General features: G+C 37.6%; 1 protein-coding gene across 1 annotated transcript in view; it reads right to left on the bottom strand.

The window, feature by feature from the left end:
* The window catches only part of MRC1 (mannose receptor, C type 1), a 120,417-nt gene that overhangs the window by 65,292 nt on the left and 30,690 nt on the right, over positions 1-24,435 (bottom strand). The window contains 4 exon segments of the mRNA XM_006894324.1: positions 387-572; positions 8,151-8,297; positions 13,051-13,164; positions 23,732-23,896. Coding sequence (XP_006894386.1) covers positions 387-572; positions 8,151-8,297; positions 13,051-13,164; positions 23,732-23,896 — 612 coding nt within the window.

Genomic DNA, 24,435 nt, shown 5'->3' with positions numbered 1-24,435 from the left:
AGTTTAGGGCTGTTGTACATAGGGCACTATGAGTCGCAAGTGGCTCGACAGCACATAACAACAACAACAACAACAAATGATTATATAGTTCTCACGTTTTAGGCACTGTGGTGATTTAGTCTATAGAGAGATGCACAGTTAACCAAACGTAGTGCCTCTCTGGTTGTTCCAATCTAGCAGCAAACTTCAAGGAAAAAGATAAGCAGTCTCCTGGTAAAAGATATGAGTCAATGCCAACTTGATGGCAAAGAAGTGGGGGCTTAAAATATTTATTATTATTAAATGTTTTAAGCCACTCGATTTAGCATTTATTGTTACATTCTCTTGAGATGAGTTGAGAGAGGAGAGCGCTGGAATAAGGCGTATTACTGATTAGGATTTCTTACCGTAGCCCAACTGGGAGAAAATGAAGTCGAATTCCTCAATGCTGTGGATGCTTGCCAGATCTCCGCCTTCCTTTCTGCATGCAGTCAAAGCATCTCTTTGGATTTTCTTCTGCTCCCTATGAATCTTGTAACAGTGGCCTCTGTATGGCCACCACTGAGCAGGACAGCTAGTAGGCACATCAGTTTCTTGGGGGAAGGAAGGGGGGGGTGTGAGAAAGTTTGAAACCATTTAACAAGGAAGGGGTTTGGCTTTTTTAACTATAATAATTATTTCTTATCATTCTATATATGTGGCACCATTTCATAGTTCTAGGGACGTCTGATGGTGTAAGCTGTAGGGAGTTGTTCTGCTAACCGAAAGAGCATCCCTCTGGCAGTTCGAATCCACCAGGCTTTCTGAGGAGAAAAGATGGGCAATCTTCTCCGGTGCAATTTACAGGCTCCAAAAACCCATTTGAGCATCAGGTATGAGTCAGTTCTGTCTCAATGGCAATGGGTAAGTTGAGTTCATAGTTCTAAACATGCAAAGGCACTTTTGCTTTTTCATTATTTGATCTTTATATCTACAGAAAAGATAGACTGGATGTATCCAACTTACTTCAACCTTACTATAAACTTAATGAAATTATAAATGCTGTAAAAAAATGTCATTACTTAATCTCATCTTCAGCCCAGAATCTGTGTACAGTAGTTATCCAAGTAAATAGTCAAGATGACCAACCACTGCATTATTATAATAGGAAAAAAATATTATTTCTAAAAAGAAAAAAACAAAATCAAAAACAAAACACCCTTATGGTCACAAAAATAAAGTTTTGGTCATAGCTCTGCCACCCTCTGGTGGTGTATTTTAATTTTGCGGCTTAGTAAAATGATAAATGTTGTGAACTGCCCATAGCTGATTCTCCAGCAGGTTTTCAGAGACAGTTAATCGTTTAGGAGGAGAGTGTCGATCTTCCCAGGTTGTGCCTGGTGGATTTGAAACTATGTGCCCTCGGGACTGCAGCACAGGTTCTTACCACTAAGCCACAAGACATCCCTAAAATGCCTAGTAAAATGAAACACTCTGAGATACAAACAAATGGACTCGAAAAAGAATATTTTAAAATATGAAAACAATAACGCCAAATGGAATGAAGAGAGGTTCTCTGGGGCAGTCATAGAAGATAGTTTGTGCCTCAAACTCAACTCTATCTGGTAAACAGACCATCTAAAACACAAACATGAGGATAAGGAGTTGAGCTCCTGTATCAAAGGTACACGGTTCGAATCCATTAGTTGTTTCACAAGAGACAAGAGGGTAATCTCATCTCATGCAGTTTGCTGCCTCTGAAAATTCCCTGGAGGGTCAGCAATGGATCATTTCTAACAACACAAGGCTTATTAAAGAAAAGGAAACCGGTAAAATACAATTTTTTTTAAAAAAAGAAAGAATTTAATAATACACTTGTGAACCCTATCAATACAAACTCTAATCAATACAACTAATGAGACATCTTACCTTTTAAAAAAAAAAATTGTCTTGGAAATCCAGTGCTTAGTGACCATGTGTGGTTTGTGGCTAAGGAACCACACCAGCAGCTCTAGGCACTGAGAATTTATAGCCAAAAAGGGTAGTATGGCCAGGACCAGCAGGATACAGGGCTGAACTCCTGCTTGAGGGCACCATTAATCATGTGTATTGAATAATCTGATTCCTGACATGCTTTTCAAGCTCTGATATATTTGAGCTCATAGATAAGATAAAATATTTAACCCAGGAAGTGTATGCTGTTGTTATTGTTTGTCATTACGTGTCATTAAGTCCCTTGCAAGTTAGAGCAATCCTCTGCACAATCTCTCTGAGCCCTATTCTATCTTAAGTCGGTCTCAAAGACTGGCTCCTCTGGCAACATGCCCAAAATATGTGAGACAGAGCTTCAAAATCCATGCCTCAAAGGAGAAACTTAGTTTCACCCTTTAGGACAGACTTGTTTGTTCCCTTGGCTGTACATGGTAGGTTCAATACTTGTCTCCAGCACCACAACTCAAAGGCACTGATTCTTTTTCTATCATTCTTAGCATTGTCCAATTCTCTGATGTACAACAAGTAATTGCAAAGACTATGGCTCAGGTGCACCTTAGTCTCTAGACTGACATTGTTGCTCTTCAGCACTCTGGAGAGGTCTCTGACAGCAGACTTTGCTAGTGGACTTTGTCTTCTGATTTCTTGACTGATGGTTCCAAGAGTATTAATTCTGGGACCAAGAAAGCTGAAATTGTTAACAATCTCAATCTCTTCTCCATCTATCATGATGCTGCCAATTGACCTACTGGTGACAAGCTTTGTTTTCTCGATGTTGAGCTTCAATACATATTTAAGACTGCAGTCTTTGACCTTCTTCAGCAAATGCCTCAGGTCCTTCTCAGTTTCAGCAAGTTGTATCATCTGCATAATGCAGGTTGTTGATGAATCTTCCTCCAATCCTGATGGCACATTCCTCTTCATAAAGCCCAACCTGCTGAATGATCTGTTCCACATATAGATTGAAAACGTATGGAGATAGGATGCATTCCTGATGTACAAATTTCCTGATTTTGAACCATGAAGTATTTCTTTGCTTTGCTCTGAACATTGTCTCCTGGCCCAAGTACAGGTTTCTCATGAGCTCAATCAAATGTTCTGGGATTCCCATCCTTCTCAAGGTTAGCCACAATTTATTGTTATCCACAAAGTCAAATAACTTTGTGTAGTCAATGAAAAACATATAGACATTCCTTTGATACTCTCTGCTTTCAGCCAAGATCCATCTTGCATTGGCTATAATGTCCCCAGTGCCACAGCCTCTTCTAAACCCAGACTGCACATCTGGAAGTTCTCTGTTCCAGTTGTTTTTGGATAATCTTCACCAGGATCCAGCTTGTATATGATATTAGTGATATCATTCTATAGTTTCCACAATCAGTCGGATCACCTTTTTTTTTTAATAGGTATAAATAAGGATCTCTTCCAGTCAGTTGGCCAGGTGGTCGTTCTCCAGATCTCTTAGTATAGCCTGGTGAGCATATCCAGGTCTGTATCTATATGTTGAGACATGTCCATTGGTATTCCATAATTTCTAGGGCCTTGTTTTTTTGCCAATAACTTCAGAGCAGCTTGACCTTCCTTTTTCATCACCATATGTTGTAGAGGTATTTACAAAAAAAAAAAAATCAAGTGAATGTTAGCCAACAAAACAAAGTGAGGAGATTTAGTAAAGAAATAAGAGCAGTTTGTTGAGTGTTTGTGAATATGAACAGAATTATTACACAGGGAGGAAATCTATTCATATTGTCCTTGTACAGGTGAGAGAAGGAGCTCTGGGGTAGGGGAAGGGGAGCTAGTGATAAAGGACTTGTGCAGCCACAGCAATCAATTTCTTCCTGGAAGTCACTTATCAGTCAAAAGAAAGAATAGCTCATGGAATAAATACTGAAGAATACTGTGCTCCTTTTAGCAATCATCTAAATGAAACAAACCTAACAGCAATTACTCAAAACAAAGATGGAAAGACAAGGGGACAAGGAAGTTAGACTACAGGAAACAGGACAACCAGAGCAGAACTAATGAGAAAGTTGACTCGTCACAAAGTGTGATCAATATTATTGGGGTCGAGAATGTACATCTAAAACACAAAAACAATGGAGTCCATCCCAATATGTGGTGGCTCTCCACCTGGTTTCAGAGGCTGTAAATCTTAACAGGAGCAAACTGCCTCAATGGTCTCCTTTAGGGTAGCTGGTAGATTCAAAACACTAACATTTTGGTTAACAACCCAACAAATAACCCAATTTCTCCCAAGGATACACAAACAAATATGAAAAAACCTAGAGGAAATGAGCAAATACTTAGAAATTCACAACCTACACAAACTGACACCAACCAAAATGGAATACTTGAACAGACCCATTATAAAATAGAAATTGAAAAGGTAATAAAACAACTTCCAGCCAAAAAAAAGTCCTGCACCAGATGGTTTTATAAGTGGATTTTATGAAACATTCAGAGAAGATCTGTCACCAATTCTACATAAGCTCTTTCAGGAAATAGGAAAAGATGGTATTCTCCCAGATTCATTCTATGAAGCAAACATCTTTGACACAAAAGCCAGGTAAAGACACCACCAAAATAGAAAACTATAGGCCAACATCTCTCATGAACATTGATGCAAATCCTGAATAAAATCTAAGCCAATAGAATCCAATGATACATTAAAAAAAAATCACCATGACCAAATGGGATTCATAACAGGTATGCAAGGATGTTTCAGCATAAGAAAAAGAAAAAAATCAATGTGGTTCATCACATTAGAAAGCAAAGAACAAGAACCACATGATCCTATGAATTGATGCAGAAAAGGTCTTTGACAAAATCCAACACCCTTTTCTGATTAAAACACTCAACAAAATAGGATTAGAGGGGAATTTCTTCAACATAGAATATATACTTCAAAAAGTATATATGCAAATCCCAGAGCCAAGATTGTTCTCAAAGGAGAGAGATTAAAGGCATTCCCCTTGAGAACAGGAACTAGGTAAGGATGCCCACTATCACCTCTCCTATTTGATATTGTGTTGGAAGTCTTAGCGATAACAATAAGACAAGAAAAGGAAATAAGAGGTATCCAAATTGGCAAAAGGAGGTAAAATTATCCCTATATACAGATGATATGATTAGTATACTTAGAAAACCCTAAAGATTCAGTAGGAAAACTACTTGACACAGTTGAAAATTAAGCAAAGTGGCAGGATACAAGATCAACATACAAAAGTCAGTTGGATTTCTCTACAGCGACAAAGAGAATACAGAACTGGAGCTCAGACAAACAAAACCCATCAAATAGCTAATCCCAAGATTAAATACTTGGGAGTTAATCTAACCAGAAGCACAAAGGATCTATTCAAAGAAAATTACAAAACACTACAAAAAGAAACAAAAAGAGACCTGGAGAAGTGGAAGAATACCCACTGCTCATGGATAGAAAGACTCAATATTGTAAAAATGACAATACTAACAAAGGCAATTTATACATTCAAAGTAATCCCAATACAAATAACAATTCCATTCTCCAATGAGGTGGAAAAGGCAATCTCCAATATCATTTGGAATGAAAAGAATCCTCAAATAAGCAAAGCACTCCTTAAAAAGAGAAACAAGGTAGGAGAAATCTCACTTCCTAGTTTCAAATCCTACTAAACTGCCATGGTGGTCAAGACAGCATGGCACTGGTACAATGACAGATAAAAAGGCCAATGAAATAGAATTGAGAATCCAGAAATCAGCCCATCTACCTATGTCAACTGATTTTTAACAAGGAGATAAATCAGTTAAGTGGGGAAACAACAGGCTTTTTAACAAATGGTGTTGGCAAAATTGTAAAACTATCCGCAGAAAACTCAAACAAGATGCACACCTCACTCCATACACAAAAACCAACTCAAAGTAGATCATGGACCTTAGTCTAAACCAAGGACTATAAACTTCATTAAAGAAAAGCTTGGAACAACTCTAGAAGTCTTAATCCACAACATAAACAGTCTTCCCAGCCTCCTGGAAAATCTACAACCAGGAGGGGATAAAATAGATGAATGGGACCTTCTAAGAATAAAATCCCTATGCACGTCCAAAAACTTTTCCAACAGGGTAAAAAGGGAAGCCACAAACTGGGAAAAAATACTTGGAAATGACATGTCAGAATTTATATCTAGAATTTATAAAATATTCGAGCACCACAACAAGATAAAGGTAAATAACCCAATTGAAAAATGGGCACAGGATATGAATGGACTCTTCACCAAAGAACACATTCAGATGGCCAACAAGCACATGAAGAAACGTTCAAAATCTCTAGCTCTAAGAGAGATGCAAATCAAAACAAATATGAGATACCATCTCACCCCAATAAGAATAGCAAAATTAAATGCTGGCAAGGTTGCAGAGGACCCTTATTCACTGTTAGTGGGAATGTAAAATGGTGCAACTGCTGTGGAAGGCTGTATGGTGCTTTCTCAAAAAGTTGCAAATAGAAATACTAATTGATTTAGCGATTCCACTACTGGGAATATACCCCAAAGAAACCATAACCGCCACTCAAGCAGATATATGCACATCCATGTTTTTCACGGCTTTGTTCACAATAGCAAACAGTTGGAAACAACCTAAGTGCCCATCAATAAATGAATGGATAGAGAAGCTCTTGTATATTCACATAACAGAATACTACGCTGCATTGAAAAACAAGGAACTCATGAAATATTATATAAAATGGGTGACCCTGAAGGACATTATGTTGAGTAAAATATCTCAGTTACAAAAAGGCAAATACTGCATAAGGCCACTGTTATAAGAGAGGACTGACATAGGGGTTGGGGGAGACTAAAAAAGATGCAATAGATAATGTATACTGCATTGAAACAGATGAGGAAGAGAACTGTTTCAAAGGAATATATTATTAGGTATTATTGTCACGACAGGAGTCCAGAATGAAGGCTGCATAGTGGAGTGGACTTGGGGGGAGGGATTGTATAACAATGAAATAATTTTACTTTTCAAAGAGAAGAGCAAATTGGAGGGGAGGAGTGGGCAGAGAGAAAAGTACAACAATGAATGAATAGAAATCCAAAGTCTCTGTGAACTTGCATTAAAATTAATAATAAGAATATATGTATAGAAGTTGTTAAACAAGACTTAAAGTTGTCAAACAAGAACAGAATTTGCTATGTAAACTTTCTTTAAAAATCACATTTCAATATTTTTAAATGAATGCATAAATTATTTATGGGCTTTATGAAATATTACTCAAATTGTTATTAAGTGACAAAATTCAATATGAATTTTTACACTACTGCTTGAATAAAGCAGATACTCATTGGATAACTTTGTAAAGACACACCTCCCCGCCCCAAAAAAGAATACCCTTGTGAAAGAAACTGGAGAGTTAAAGAGTAAGAGGCAAATATTATTTTTTAATCATTTCATCTCATTATCTTTCTAAATATATTGTAAAAGTAAAAAATTATACACTACCATATTTCCTGGGAAGAGGAGGAATAAATGGATTAGGTATTGCTCTAAAAATGAAACCATGGTGAACAAAACCTAATTTGCTTCCTTGTTTGCTTACTAGTCAGTTTAAAGAAAGAACACATTCTTGACTTAGTAGATTAATTCTATAAATTTGTAATGGACAGCACAAAACCTGACTGGATTTGTTGTTTTTCTTGGAGTCTCATCTAAGTATAGCATTCAAGCTCTACTCTTTGGAGAATTTTATTAAGTTTCTGTAAAGATTTTAATGTAAGTTGCTAAATTACATTGAGGGCCACATACAGCTTCCAATAGATTGTCAATACATAATATAAACATCCCTTCGGGTTATGTATTTCCTCATTTAGATTCTACTTTTTCCATTTGTGCAAATTTTATATAGTCTCTTAATGTGTTTCCTTATCTGTAATATGTGAAAAACACCTACCAAAGAGGAGATGAAATCTTTATTTATGTCATGTAGATGAAAGGCTTGATAGCATGCCAGCTCAGCATAGCCCACTCAGGAAATGTTTGCTGTTTACCCATGAGAGTAACCTTACCTTTTGGTGTTTAAGTGTCTTAGAAACCTCCATATGTTTACTCTACAAATTGTCAACAAAACCAGTGGAGTCACTTCATGTAGTCATGAGTGAGCTGTACTTTCAGGTCTCTAAATCAAATTATGTCACACTCTTCATATCAGAGAGGCCACTTACCTGAGGGAATGACAAAAGGATTCAAGGTTGTGTTGCCCTTTTTACAAATGTAGCCTAGCTTCTGAGCACACTCCAGATTCTCCCATTTAGCATTTTTCCCAGGATTTAGCAACACACAGCTCTTTCCAGGCTCAGCTGAGGGACTGCCTTTGAGGAAAAGGAAAAATGAAATAAGACTGTTAGAAATGTTACAAGTGAAGTCCCCACAGGCTTGATATGTGTGATTTCTTGAATTCTCATTCTGTTGCTGGCTGCAGATCTCTCTCTCTCTCTCTGTCTCTCTCTCTTTCTCTCTCTCTCTCCCCCCCTTCCTCCCTCCCCTCCCCTCCAGACAAAGGGCAAGATGAGCATGTACCTTTAAAACAACACACCAATAAATCAAACTTCTTTTTGGATCATTTCAATGCCCAAAGTTGCTTGATTGTACAGTACTTTAATGAACAACAGCCATTAATAAAATTAGCCTTTGAACTAAAACTCAAACAATTTTCATACTAGGTCATACTATGAATCAGGAAGAGGCACTTAACAAAAAGAATACCTGATATAACAAACTAGCCATATTCATTGTTGTTGTTAGATGTCTAGTTAGTAGGTCCTGACTCATAGCACCCCTAGATAAAACAAAATAAAAGCAAAAGGAAAGAAACTATTGGGAGCAGCAACATGCCATTTTAAAAGATGGTAAATGCTCCCACAAGGAACACTTCCTTCTCCATCATGTTTTCAGGTCAGCCTACTGAAGAATATTTATCATTACTAACCTCTAGTCCCATTTCTCACTGGAAGTTAGAGAATCAGAATCAGTTTTGCTAATGTAATAGATAGGGATCATGCAGGGGAGACATACACTGTTACCCCATTTCTCTTGTTCTCTAATGAGGCTGCTGAACGTTATCATGGGGATTCTGACTCATATTGACGCCATCTCTTGGGGTAGAACTGTCCCAGAGGGTTTCCTTGACTGCAGTCTTTATGAAGGCAGATTGCCAGAAAGGTCACCTTTCTTCCACAGAGTTTCTGGGTGGATTCCAATCACCTAGCTCATGATCAGACACCCAGGACTGAACCATTCAACCACCAGAGGCTTTTTGTGTGATGATACGTGATTTGAAAACCAGAGCTCTGAAAACTACCTCTAACTTACACCTGAAGACCAAGAGAGTAACTTTTCACAGGTCTATGGCCTGTGACTGAACTTCACAATCCTGTCCTGAAAGATGGAATTCACGGTTTCTGTCCTATAGTTTTTAATTGGCAATTTCTGTAAGTTATTGAGTAACACATAAAGAAAATTGTTAATAAGGTGTGAAAAGATTTAAAAAAAATATGTCCGTTAACAAGTTTTGGTGGTGTAACCAAACGGTAATGTTATAATTTAATTTATAGATTTGGGACAGTATTGTTACTTTGAAATAAATGTATTGTATTTTAGTTATTGTTGTTGAGTGCTGTCAAGTCAGAACCAACTCATAACTGACTGACCCTCCTGGAGGTTTTCAGAGGCATTTAATTATATGGGATGAGATTGACTATCTCCAGTGGAGCAGATGGGGAATTTGAATCATGTGCCATGTACCATTCTTTACCACTGAGCTACCAAAGTTCCATATATTTTATAGCTCTTGGCAAGAAGCTGTGCTGCAATTCAAAAGGCACGTAGTTCGAAGCCAACAGCTGCTCTACCAGCTGCTCTGTGGAAGAAGGCAATTTCCTCCCATGTGATTAACTGCTTCTGAAAACCTGCCGGAGGATCAGCGATAGGTCAGTTCCCACTCTATAGTACACGATAATAACAGCAATTCCATTAGTTGTTGTTATTACGTACCTATGACTCATAGCAAATTTATGCACAATAGCTTTGAACCCTGCCCTATCCTGAGCCAATCTCAATGTCTGTGACACACCTATACCACCATTTCCCCAGTTACTGGTCAATGCTTCTCCTCTAGGGTCTTCCTCTATTGTGCTGTACCTCCATTCTCCCAAGCATGATGTTCTTCTCCAAGTATGTGAGACAGAGCTTCAAAATCCTTGCCTCCAAAGAGCATCCTGGTTTCACTCTCTCTAGGATGAACCTGTTTGTTCTGTTGGAAGTTATTGTATGTTCAAGACTCTTCTCCAGCACCACAACTCAAAGGAATCAATTCTTCTATTATCATCCTTAGCTTATCCAGCTCTCTGATGCCTACCACGTAATTGCAAAGACCGTGGCCTGGACCAGGTGTACCTTAGTCCCAAGACTGACATCTACAACACTCTGAACAGATCCCTGACAGCAGATTTACCTAATGAAATTCATCTTTTATTTTCATGGCTGCTGGTGCCAAGAGTTTGACTCTGGAACCAAGCAAGCTGAAGTTGTTAACAATCTTGATCACAGTATCATGGTGTTGCTAACAGGTCTAGTGGTGAGAATCTTTTTTTTCCTGATGTTGAGCTTCAGTCCATATTGGAGATTACAGTCCTTGACTATCTGCAGCAAATACTTCAGGTCCTTCAGTGAGCAAATTGTGTCATCATTTATCCACTTAACAATACAAAAGCATGACCAATTTTAAAAAACCAAATGGTAGCCCTTTTTTGTAATGTTTACTATTTTGTTGTTGTTATTTGCTGTTAAGTCAGAACCAACTCATAGCCGACCCTCCAGTGGGTTCTTACAGGTTGTAAATTGCATGAGAGGAGATTGCTTGTTTTTCCCCCAGGGAGCAGCTGGAAGAGTCGAACCTCATGCATTTGGGTTGGCAGCACAGCTTCTTTCTACTAGGTCACCAGAGCTCAATGCTCACTATTGTTATTGTAATTTAAAATTCATAGTAAATATTATTTGTATAAAATCGCTTCACAGTTAGGAATGAATCTCAACTGATGTGTTATATGTAAGCAGCAACTTGAAATCTGAACAATTCTAGCATTGCACAAGGTTTCTCATTTCAATTTGTAGAAATTCCTGTACTGTGTTATAAGATGGTTTGATATCACATCTGCTTCTTAGGAACTTGGTTTACTAAAGACAGGTGTTATCTTTCTTTTTCCTTGTTGTTGTTGTTGATTGCCTTTAACTTGAGAAAGACTCCTAGAGACACTATGAACAAAAGGTCTGAAGCCTTTCTATAACTATCAACATTTATCAAAATTCAAACAGTTTCCAGAGGCAAGTGGTTTAGGAAGTATATGCCACTCCTGCTTCAAAAGCTGTCTTAAACTGGAAGCTCCACCAAACACTGTCCACCATGGGTGACAGCTATGGCATTTTACAACCCACCAGCACAAGGTTCAGTATCACAGCAACCCCAGGTTACGTCAATACAGCATATTGATGAAAGAGTGCTGTATCACTTAGCATTCCAATTTCATTCCTTGCCTTCATATGAATTGAGGAGCTCCTGTGGTCTTCTGGATAAAGAATTGCACGGCCAACCCAAAGGCATGCATGGTTCAAATATACCAGCTGCTCCACTCAAGAAAGATAAACAATTTCCTTCCTTCTGATTTTTAGCCTCTGAAGCTCTGCTGGAGCATTGGTATGAGTTCCAACTCAATGGCAATGAAAGTAACTCACATAAGTTAACCCCCAGGTTTTCTCACTTAAGTCTTATAATACAAATGTTTATAATACAAATATCATCATCATCATCCTCAAATCAAGCTATTAATTAACTGACTTTCCTAACAGCTTGTAATACTTTAGCAACAGAGAATAGACTCTTGGCCCCTAATTGATGGTTATTGTGGTCTTTTTATCTGATTAAGCCCGCTGGCATTCTCGAACGTAATGTGGCTACTGCATTGACTCACAGTAGGCAAACCAGATAAATCTTCATCCACAGAAAGGACATCATGTGTTTCTTTGAGCAAAGTTTACTTCCCATATTCCAGGGGACAACAGGAATTATTATTACAAGATTCTAGTGACCATCATGTCAGCATCATGCATAAAAATTCTATACTGTAGTGGAATTTCATAGATAATCTAATCCAGTTAAAACCACAATGTGGTTCTTAAGAATAGTTTCTATATTTTAGCATTCATTCTGAATATATCACTAGATTTTTTTAAAAAAATGCACCTGAATATACAGAAAACGGACCTTTTTCTATTCCAAATACAAAAAAAAAACAAAAACAAAAATACAAAACAAAACAAAACAAAAAAACACCACCAAAACACAGCCATAAAATCATTCCATGGTTCTACAAAAACTTTTTAGTTTTTGTAAAAGAAATAAAGACCAAATTAAAAAAACCCACCATGTTCACATTGTCCCTGACAGAACTGTCAAATAAATGAGACCAGGAGCGAGGCCTTTCCTGTCCCACATCCACATCAGACATCACTGATGGCTAATTTCACTCTTCCTGCATGAGTCAAGATTATAGCTGGGGAATGTCTAGAAATTATACTTAGTAAATTAGTTTAAAAAACTATTAACACTGATGAATGAAATGAAGAATGTGTGATCGTAGACTTTTCATTTCCTCTGATTAAATGCTTTATGTAAGTCTTCTTCTTTTTGTTGTTTTGTATCATCAAGTCAGAACCAACCCATAGCTGACCCACCAGCAGCTTTTCAGAGGCAGTGATGGCAACGGAGTAGATTTCCCTTTTCCTGTGGAGTAGCTGGTGGATTATAACTGCATGTTTTGGGGATCACAGCACAGATTTTTACCACTAGGCCACCAGAGTACTTAGTACTCCTTCATACTATGTTAGTTCAGAGTAATAGTTTCGGGTCTCCAAAAGAAAGTAGACAAATTTCAAAGCAAACGAAGTAGACTGTATTTAATGAAGTCTCACAATTCCCCTCCTTAAACCCTGTATGTGAGATCACAGAGGTCTCCGGAACAGCCAACAGAATTCTTGCATTAGTTTGACCACAGAAAGTATTAGCTCTACCTGGTAGCCAGTTCAAATATCGGAATGGGCTGCTGCCACTCCACTGCCAGCCACTGTTGAAACTTAGACTGTTAAGTCCAATCCAGAGTCCTGAGGTCAAGCTGTTGGTTAATCCTGTAAGACAAAGATAAAAAGAGAGAAGATTTGAAAATAGAATAAAACATTTGCATTCTGGAAAGACAGGGATAAAATTCAGAATTAAGTGCTTGAGTCAAAATGTATTAGAAAATTATTATGTTGAACCTTTCTCCTTTGATTCCTTAAAGATCTAAACACAATTATCTATTAAACAAATAAGGAAATTGAGACTGGCAGTCTACAGGTGAACTAGTAAGATTCTTGCTAAGGATTCCAGCCAAGATTTGATTGGTTTCAAATCCCATGACTTTGACAACTACTTTCTTAAACATAGTATTAGATAAGTATATTTCTTATTTGGAAAAGAATAAGTTTGAATATTACCAAATAAATCATCTTATTTCATTTTAGAATAAAAATAAGATTTTTTTTGCATAAAAGTTAGTTTTCTGTCATGAAAATGTTTAATAAATATTTCCATTTACTACTTGACAAGTCATTACCCCAGCTTCATATTTCAGAGCTAAATTCTAAATTTTTATTTTATATTCTTTTTAAAACTTGGTTTTTCTTCTTATTAAAATGATGCTTTAAGTATACATATTAAATAATCATGTTGAATGATCAGTCTTTTCTTTAGGCAGCTAACAAATGATTACAACAATGTTTCAAACTCTAGGGGCAAATGTGGTAGTTAAGAGTTTAAAAAAAAATCCCCAAACCCATCTGTGCTAAGCACTCAAATATGTCAGTACTTATATCTTTTTAAAGCCACACATAAGCATCTCTGTTCTCTGTCTATTCTTTACTGCTATTACAAGACCTAACTAAAAGGAAAAATTGTCCTTTGAGCTTAAAAAGAAAATAAATTGCACACTTTCCATTATCTGTATGTGCTGATAAAAATAAATGAGAACTATTTCTATTTTTTGTTGTCTATTGCTGTTGCTGTTAGGTGCTGGTGAGTCAAGTACAACTCATAGCAACCCTATGAACAACTGATCTGAATCCTGTAATCTTTTGTGCCATCCTCACAATTTCCAACACCCCCAAGCCCATAGCTGCATTCAGTTATCAAACCACCTGGTTTAGGGTCTTCCTCTCCTTCACCAACTCTCCACCTTTCCAAGTATGATGTCCTTATCCAAAGAATAACCTCTCCTAGCAACATGCACAAAGTGCGTGAGAGCTTCCAAAGTACTAGAGCTTCCAAGGAGCACGCTGATTGCACCTTCTCCAAGACATATCTGTTGTTTAGGCAGTCCTTGGGATATACAGCACTCTTCTCCAGCACCACAGCTCAAAGACATCAATTCTTCTGTCATCCTAGTCATTGTCTAGCTCTCAGATGCATAGCAAATGACTGAAAAGATTGTTGTCTATATATTTTCAGATGATGAAAATTATCATTCATTAAGCATGAAGTATATTCTTTTTTAAAAAATTATTTTACTAGTTTTAATGAACATTTACAAAGATTTTGGATTTCCATTCATTCGTTGATGCACTTTTTTTTTTCTACACCCACCCCCAATTTGCTCCTCTCTTTGAAAAGCAAAAGATAAACTTCTTCATTGGTATGCAATCCCCCTGCCCCAAATGCACTCCACTATGCAACCTTAGCACTATATTTACATATTTAATCACAAATTATGAATTAAAAATTATTATTCGTTTGCTTACTGAAAGTGAAGAGGACTCAGAGTACTTACTGAAGATCAAAGACTATGCTCTTAGGTATAAATTATACTTTAACATCAAGTAAACAAAATTACTGCAAATTGTGCCCATAGACAAACCCATGATAAATAGAGAAAACACTGAAGTTGTCAATTATTTCGTTTTACTTGAATCCATATTCAACACTCATGGAAGTAACAATCAAGAAATAAAACAATAAATTACATTTGGAAAATATCTAATATCAAGGACCTCTATAAAACACTAGAGAGCAAGGGCATCCCTTTAAAGACTAAGATGTGCCTCCCCAAGGCACAGTATTTTAAATTTTTCCATATCATGTAAAAGTTAGACAATGAATAAGAAAGACTGAAGAAGATTGATGCCTTTGAATTGTGGTATTGGCAAACAATATTGAGTGGCATTCACTTCCGTATAACTTGTCTCCGGAAGCCCTATGAACCTGGAGAAAAGATGAAAGTTATACAAGTGTTCAGGTTTCGTTCATAGGGTCTCTATGAGTCACTGTGACTTGACAGCACTTACAAACAACAACAAACAACAACCACCATGGATTGTCAAAAATTGCAACCAGGCTGGTCCTCAAAACAAGGATGGTGAGAATTCACCTCACATATTTTGGGCGTGTTGTCAGTAGAGGTTAATCCTTGGAAAAGTAGAGGGTCAGTGAAGGGCAAAAAGACACTCAATGAGATACGTGACATAGTGCTAATAACAACGGGCTTGAGTAGAGCAGACTGAAGATGCAGCAGGATTGGGCAGGGTTTTGTTCTTTTGTACATAGAGTGACTATGAATTGACAACAGTTAACAACAACAACTTCATCATTTTAGAAGTTGGAAACTATAAGAGTATAAAAGGTATGTGCAATTCATGATGGCAGACCTGAAATTTGAACCTAGTTCTATCTAGTGACACAGCCAGATATAAGGATAATTTTGAAGAGCTATTTCAAATTCACTAAAATTTATCTCTGATTTTTATTGACTTTCAAATACATGCACACACATATATAAACATTATATATTCATGTCATAAATTCAAATGAATAGTGTTAACAAGACTCAGTATCAAAGACTCATGACTAAAAGTAATTACACCCCAATTCCATGAGAGTGCTTGGCACTTTCCTGAGGATCATGTGACCTGAATGTTGCACTTCATTTGTTTGTTATTTAGCCAAGGGCTCTCAAAGAGAGAACCCACTTGATGACATTGATCAGATTACTATCGATTAAGCACATTGATGCTTACTAAGTAAATGAAATGGAATTAAATACTGGAGTTATTTGTTGAAAAGTACATACAACCTTTTGTCTTATATTTTAAAAGAAAATACATATGAGATTATATTAAATGTGGACATGTAAAAGCCAATGGAGATTAAATCAAACTCACTTATTTTCATCAAGGGTTCTAGGACAAAAAAATGTTTCCAAGCTTGCAGAAGTAGTTCAGAGGTAATATGCTTTGTATAATCTTGGGAGGTTTTTAACTAGTCCTTCCATTTTACAAACTGGAAACTGAATAGCAAACCCGAAACCAAACCTACTCCCACTGAGTCAGTTCTAATTTCATGTGACCTTACAGAATCGAACTTCCCTATAGGGTTTGAGACTGAAATCATTACGGAAACACTGCCACATCTTTCTCCCACAGAGGATCTGGTGCATTTAAACCACCAATCTTTTGGTTAGTAACCGAATGCTTTCACCACTGTGCCACTAGCATATTTTTACTGAGAGAAGGTAGCAAATCACTTCTCCAGAATCAAGCAGAGGATAAATGAATCAATATTGAAACTCAGGGTTCAATTCCTTTTCCCAATGATTTAATCTCTATTTAAGTTAAATTAAGTTCTCTACTATCATTCCCTTTCTAGATAATTTTAAATGAGGGAGCATCTTAAGTAAACAACAATGAACTAGGCAGATAGCTTTGACAATTATCATTACTCCCTACATATAAGCCTCTTCACTGCCTTGTGCCAAAACTCCAATTTTATAGTACACCTACCTGCCTTCTTGTTTTGTACCAAAACCCCATTGAGACCTTAAGTTGGAAAATACATACATGTGTGTATGAGAGAAAGAGAGAGAGTGTATAAAGAGAAATATTTAATATGAATCTATGCCAAGGGAATGACATTATCGAAAGGGGAAAGCTTTGTTTGTTTTCTCTTAAATCTCTAGGATGAGCATCATTAAGTATGACAGAATCTTTTAAAAATACACTTTTCCAATGGAGTGATTTAAAAAGAAGTTCATCTCATATTAAATCAATTTTACAGTTACTCATCTCATGAGCTGCAATCCTAAAGGCATGTGATTCGAGGCCACCAGCTGCTCTCCGGGAGAAGGATGGGCAGCCTCCCATATGATTAACTGCCTCTGAAAACCTGCCAGACAGTCAGCTATGGGTTGGTTCTGACTCTGCGGTACACAATAACAACAATAACATCTCATCAATTATTTCCTTTTCTTTTATTAGTTATTTTTGATGGTTGAGTATTATATTGTTATCTATATTTCCTTAGGAAACTTCAAATAAATCAACTGAAAATGACAGTCCCACTTCACTCGTATAAACAGAAAACTCACAAGGTATCAAGAAGAAGACAGTTGCCTTGTCATTCTAAGATCAGGGTCAGGTTGATCTTATATATTTTATTTATTTATATATTTTATTTTGTTAAATGTTATGAGATATTCCACATTATTAATATCTAGTAAGTCTTAGGGAATAATGAATGATTTTTCATTAATTTTTTGTTTTATTGCCATTTTATAGTTATCTGCAGAGCTAGATGTTCTTATGAAAGAAAAATGTGGCAATCCACTTAAAATTTGCAGTCTTTGAAAGTTTATCTTGTTGTTATTGTGTTCTGTCAAGTCAAAATTGATTCATAATAAATCCTCCAGCCAGCTTTCAGAAGCTGTAAATCTCATGGGAGGAGATTGCCCATCTTTCTTTGGCAGAAGTGGGCTCGAACTGCCTGTCTTTGAGTTGGCAGCACAACTCTTTACCAGTAGGCCATGAGAGCTCCTAGATTGAAAGCCTATAGGGTAGTTCTACTTTGTACAACAGGGTTGTTGCACTTGACCCAACGACTGTGGATTTTGTTTCACTTCTATTTACAAGAGTGGTATACTAGAGGGACTATTATGTAAAGTGGCATTTCTAAAAAAATAATATGATGTTACTCCCAAAATTACTCATCCTGGAATTTTTCAAAACTATGTAGGGTGGAGGGACAACGCAGAAGGTAAAGGCCCTTTATGAGGTGGATTGATTCAGTGACTGGGGTAATTGGGATGGGTGTTTTCGGAGATGGTGCGATTGGCACAGGACAGAGCAGAGTTTAGGGCTATTGTACATAGGGTCGCTATGAGTCACAAGTGACTCGACGGCACATAACAACAACAACATCTGCTAAAAGTGCCAGCAACTTCATCTTACATGGATCCACAATCAATACACTTGGTACCAGCAGTCAGGAAATCAGGAGACATATTGCACTGAAAGAGTCTGCAATCAGGGACCTATCCAAATTATTGAGGAGCAATAATACTAGTGTGAGCACTAAGGCACACCTGATTCAGACAATGGTCTTTTCAATCACTTGCTATGCTGTTGAGAGCAGAACAATGAATAAGGATGACAGAAGAAGAATTGGTGTCTTTGATCTGTGGTGTTGGAAAAGAGTAGTGAATATCTTATGAACTGCCAAAAGAAAAAACAGATATGTTTTGGAAAAAGAGTGCTCCTTGAAGGCAAAGATGGTGGATGTTTGTCTCATATACTTTGGGCTTGTTGCTAGGAGTAGCTATTCAATGGAGAGGGACATCACGTTTAGGAAGGTGGAGAGACAACAAAAAGAAGAACCTCAAGCAAGTGGATTGACATGGTATCTACAGCAATGAGCTCAAGTATATCAGAGATTGGGAAGATGCCACAGAACAGAATAGGGTTCAAATGTGTTGCTCATACTTGACTCGACAGAACCTAACAACTAAATCTAGTAAAAAAGAAATAAATGCATTTAAGTTGTACATAACAATACACTATTAAATGAAGAGCTCAGGTAGATTTTGGTGTGATAATTGTGCAATTCAATTACTGTATTGTCATGAAGAGAAAAGATAAAAGCTCTTTAAGAGAATTATCTATCCTTTGTTATAGAAGATGAGACTTCATCTCAAATACTTTGGGCATGTTATCAAGAGGGACAAGTCCCTGGAGAAGGACATCATGTTTGGTAGAGAATCAGCAAAATAAACATTCATTGAGATGGATGTGGGCACAGTGACTCCAGCAATGTGCACAGCAGAGATTGTGTGAATCATGCAGGATCATGCAGGCTTTCATTGCATGTCAGGCTATTATGGTTTGAAGTTGACACAACAGAGCCTAACAGCAACAGCAACTTTTCAGATATTTAACCAATTTATATATGTAAAGTACTTAAAACAGAGCCTGGCACAATGCATGTGCCCAATTTATGTAAGCTCTTCATACCATCAAAGTCCCTGATAGTGCAAACAGTTCATGCACTTGACTGGTAACCAAGGTTGGAAGTTTGAGCCCATCCAGAAGTTTCCTGTAAGCAAGATCTGGAGATCTACTTCCGATTAGCCATTGAAACCACACGCAGCGTAGTTCTGCTCTGAAGCTATCACGAGTCAGAATCACAACTGAAACTGGTAATTACCGTTATTATTATGAGTACCATTATTAATAACAATTCTATATTCTATTAAGGTTGACACAAGACGCCCTTTGGAGGCAGAACTCCAAACCCAGTATCATTTCATGCAGATATCATTAAATTTCACTTAATGCAGGTAAACACTGTTCATAAATTTCTTCTCTAAAGGGACAAATTTGCAGTATTGTAATACAAAGCATCAATTTCCTATGCTAATTAAAGCTTTCTGCCTGTAATATCTTAAATAATTATATATTTATTGTTTTCATTATTGTAACTGTTTTATCTGCATTATGAAATTTTTACAACTGAAGTAATGTCAAATAATTAAATAATTACAATAAATTAATATTCATTTCTAAAAATCTGATTTTTTCAGAATACATAAACGCTAAAATTTATATAATCATCAGACTACATCAATTATAAATTACGCATTTACTTTTTAATTTAATAATTATGTTGTTGTTGTTGTTGCTGTGTACCATGGAGTCAGAACTGACCCATAGGGGACCCTCTGGTGGTTTTTCAGACATAGTTAATCCCACAGGAAGAAATTGCCCATCCTTCTCCCATGGAGCAGCTGTTGGTCTCAAACCATGTGCCCTTGGGACTTCAGTGCAGTTTCTTGCCACTAGACCACCAGAGCTCCCTTTTCCACACTAATAGAAGCTATATTAATGCCCAATTTTATATTGCTTTTCTTTTATACATTGAGGTATTAATTTTTTTTTTTTTCAACACAAGAGGAAACTGGCAAAATCTATCAGGGTAAGAGACCAAGTTTCACTTCCCATTGTTTATTTCAGTTCTGTAAAACAGAGTCCTGCACATGTGGAGTTATGAATCTGATTCGGGAATTGAGGATTAAATGATCGTTCCAATATTTTTTCAGGGCAAAAGCAGAAGTGAAGATGATGAAATACTAGTAGGTAATACAAGTGAACTTCTGGGCAGAACCGCAGGCCCTGCAGATAATATGAAGTGAGATTGTCAATTAAAGAGTGAATTTACTGCTGCATTGTTGTTGTTGTTGTTGTATGCTGCTGTTTGGTGGTGATGGTGATAGGTGCCATCTAGTCCTCTGGGACTCACAAGGACCTTGTTTACAACAGCTCTGATCCCTGCCCTATCCTGAGCCAGTCTCATTGACTCCAACACACCTAATCCCAGTTTCGTAGGGACCTTGATACCCTAAATTAAGAGTTCCAGTTAGTACATATTGTACTGCCAACCACAGTGCAGCAAATAACCAGCTGGTCAAATCCACCAGTGGCTCCTCTTGGGAGAAAGATGGACAGTCAGGGTTACTGCATGGAAAATCCTACGGAGGATGAGTCAATTCAACTGCAGTGAATTTGAGTTCTGAGTTAGCAGTGATGTAGGAGCCCTAGGATAGGTTAGCTTTTTCAGCTACTAACCAAAATATCACATACACATTTAATACTATGTAAACATGTAGTAAATACTATAGTACATAGCATCAGAGAGCTGGACAATGACTAAGAAGAACCAATGCCTTCGAGTTGTGGTGCTGGAGAAGAATCTTGAACATACCATGGACCACCAAGAAAACAAATAGATCTGTCTTGAAGAGAGTGAAACCAAGTTTCTCCTTGGCGGCTAGGAGTTTGAAGCTCCATCTCACATACTTTGGGCATATGGTCAGGAGGCACCTGTCCTTGGAGAAGGACATCATGTTTGGAAGGGCGGAGGAACATCCAAGAAGAAGAAGAACCCATATAAGATGGATTAACACAGTAACTGGGATAATCAGAGTAGGTGTGTCTGGGGCAGTGAGACTGGCTCAGGGCAGGGCGGGCTTCAGAGCTGTTGTACAAAGGGTTGCTATGAATCACAGGGGTACTCAATGGCACATAACAATAATAAACAACAAATACCAAGTATTCTACCCAAAGATGCCTCAGAAGAATGGCCTACCTGTCCACTGCTGAAACTGTAGAGCACAGATCCAGTCTGATCCCCATGGGAACACCATGAGCGAAAATTACTCCATGACTATGGGCTTACTAGTTGGGGACAACCAGATCACTGCTTATTGTCACAGCATGGTGACATGGAAAGTTCTTGTTGTAAAATGCCACTGAGTAGATTCTGACTGACAGTGACCCCACATGTAGATAGAACTGTTCTCCTCAAGGTTTCAAGGTTGTGACTTTTAGAAGCACATCACCAGGTCTGTTTCCACCAGTGGGTGGATCTGAACTCCGACCTTTCAGCTAGGCGTCACGCCCTCAATCTTCTCAATCACAGGGGAAACTCTGACATGCAAAGTCTGAACGGAATTCCAAGATAACTATTTTCTGGGTTTTAAATGAGGCTTTATTTAGCCTAGTTTCCTAACTTCTCTTAGTTTTATATCTCATCTATAAAGTAGTTAATATTTATGTGAAATGTTGTGAGCTTTCAAAGTATAACCCAATGGTACTTAGAAACTGTTCACACATCCTCAATCAAAAGATTATTTTCTCTGTTCTTCCCAATTTGTATCCACTCAATGTCTGAATGAATACCTTCCCACTCCAAAACACAATATTTTTTTTAATTCCTTATCAGATTATTTTCCTTCCCCCACAATGTGTGATATTTTCGATTTAAGGAAAAGCAGGAAGTACTACAAATCTCATAGAGAAGTCGGTCTTATCCAGCTTCCAGCTTAATTTTGCTGACTAAAATCCTGGGTTTGGATAAGATTCAAATAAATATCAAAGGTGAACTGGGCATCTGCATCTCTGAGGACTTATTTGCTCTCTTGAGAAACACAATAATAGTAACTTGCTGATTAGGGAAGCATTTCCTGCTACTGGGGCCTGATAACAACAGGGTCCAGGAAATTGGTGCAGCAGTGGGCGGAGCCTCAAGCCTTTCGCTGACTCCTCTTGCTAATACGCATTTCCTCAACAGTAAATGTTAGAAGTTAAAACAGATCTTTTGTATACCAATGAAGGAATTTTTTTTCTTTTTCTTTTCAAAGAGAGGAGCGAACTGGTGGGGAGGGGTGGGCAGGGAGAAAAGTGCAGCAATGAATGAATGGAAATCCAAAATCTCTGTAAATGTTTATCAACATTAATAAAAAAATTTTAAAAAGCCAAATCCTCCGTTTCCAAGCAAACATGAGCTCTTAACCTTGACAATCCTGTACAATTAAATGCTTTTAAAAACAAAATGAAACTTGTGAATAGAGCATCAAATTAACAACAACAACGAAACCACCTTCATCCCCAATCAGAATTGACTCACAGTTAACCCCTTGAGAGGTTTTCAAAGTCTATAAATGGCAAAGGAGCTTGGCAATCTTCCTCCTGATAAGCAGCTCATGGATTCGAACCACCAAAGAAGCACAACCTTTCTGTTAGCAGAGCAACTAACTTTATACAGACTACACCACTGAAAACCAGGAATATGAGTGTTAGATAGAGAGTTGAAAGAGCGAGAGAGAAGAAATTGGTCCCAAGAAACGAACAGGCCTTTATTAAGTAGATCAGAGAAGTATATCAAGTGACTGCTCAGACAAGATCAGAATGGCACTCAAATAGACAAAGAGAGATTTCCCCATACAGGAGCTGTTAAGAAGATTTGGGGGTGGATGGTAATTTGCTCGGGAATTTGTGGGCAAGGGTCCTGTCGGTATAGGATCAGGCACAGGGCTTTATTAGGACCTGGTCAATTTATCAGGATATGGCAAAGCCTTATTAAGACATAGCTAGGCCTGGGGCTAAATATTTGGTAGGCTGGGAACTGTACATGTTTCCTCCAATGAGCACTGCAGAGATAGATGATGCAGAAAAATGAGGGTTTCAAAGCTGCAGAACTTCATTTTCTCTTTTTGAGTTTTGTGATGTGGACAGAAAATTTTGACTGTGAATACTTAACTAGCCAAGAGCAACATCACTGACGAAAGAATCTTTGACTCTGAGCCCAGATTGGTCCTCAGAATCCCTCTGAACCCAGGGTTCTAAAGACTGTCACACCAATGGAATAAAGCTGGATGCTCATGAGGTGGAACCCATTTCTGATGTGTCATTTCCAGTTGCAAATTTGCCGCACTTTGCCATGACTTGCTTCTGTAACGATGGCTGTGGTCCCTGTGCTTTCCACGTGTAAGTTAAGCCATATAAAAAGGAAAATAATCCTATTTGCACTTAGAACATCATTTCCTTTTCATGTTCTTACCTGTCAGGTATGTTTGTTCGTGTATCTCTGTGATGCTCAACAGCTCGGCATTCTGTTGCTGGCAGCTCTTCCTCGCCTGGTGCCAAGTTAAAGCTGATTTGGAGTTTATCTGATACATAATGCTTGTCAACGGATCTTTCTCCCATAAGCTTTCACTGCCTTCAACTGCAAAAGAGGTCAAGGAAACTTTGCTGCATGGTACACAGAAAAGGCTTTTTGTGAACATTATTTATCAAACGATCCTAGCAGCATCATTGTCTGAATGTAGCCTTCGAAGTTTTTAAAAACTGATTCTTAAGATCCAAATGAGATTCTCCTCCCTCCTGAATTGTAGGAGAGTTTTCAAAGGCTCACCATGTCCTATCACTTTCATGTTTCTAAAAAGAGAAGACACCATCTCACGTTGTTCCACTCATTTGGGATCAGCTGAACGTGGAAACAAGCAAATACCCTGATTAAGCTAGCAAAAGTGAAAAGAAGAAATGTGATCTCTATAGATAGATAGATAGATAGATAGATAGATAGATAGATAGATAGATAGATTTCCCCCTCTCCCATCTTTTCAGAAAACACACGGCATTACAGAAGAGGCGCGTGGACTTCACAAGAAACTGACTTGTATCTCTACCACACACACATCCTCACACATCAATTTGGGAGCTACTTATCCTCATCTTTATAATATATTTAATATAAACAAAACT

This window comes from Elephantulus edwardii, unplaced genomic scaffold, assembly GCF_000299155.1.
Source record: "Elephantulus edwardii isolate Elephantulus edwardi_28Jun2011 unplaced genomic scaffold, EleEdw1.0 scaffold00139, whole genome shotgun sequence".
Taxonomy (NCBI): Eukaryota; Metazoa; Chordata; class Mammalia; order Macroscelidea; family Macroscelididae; genus Elephantulus; species Elephantulus edwardii.
The sequence above is the reverse complement of the archived record's forward strand: the minus strand, read 5'-3'. Positions and strand labels throughout refer to the sequence as shown.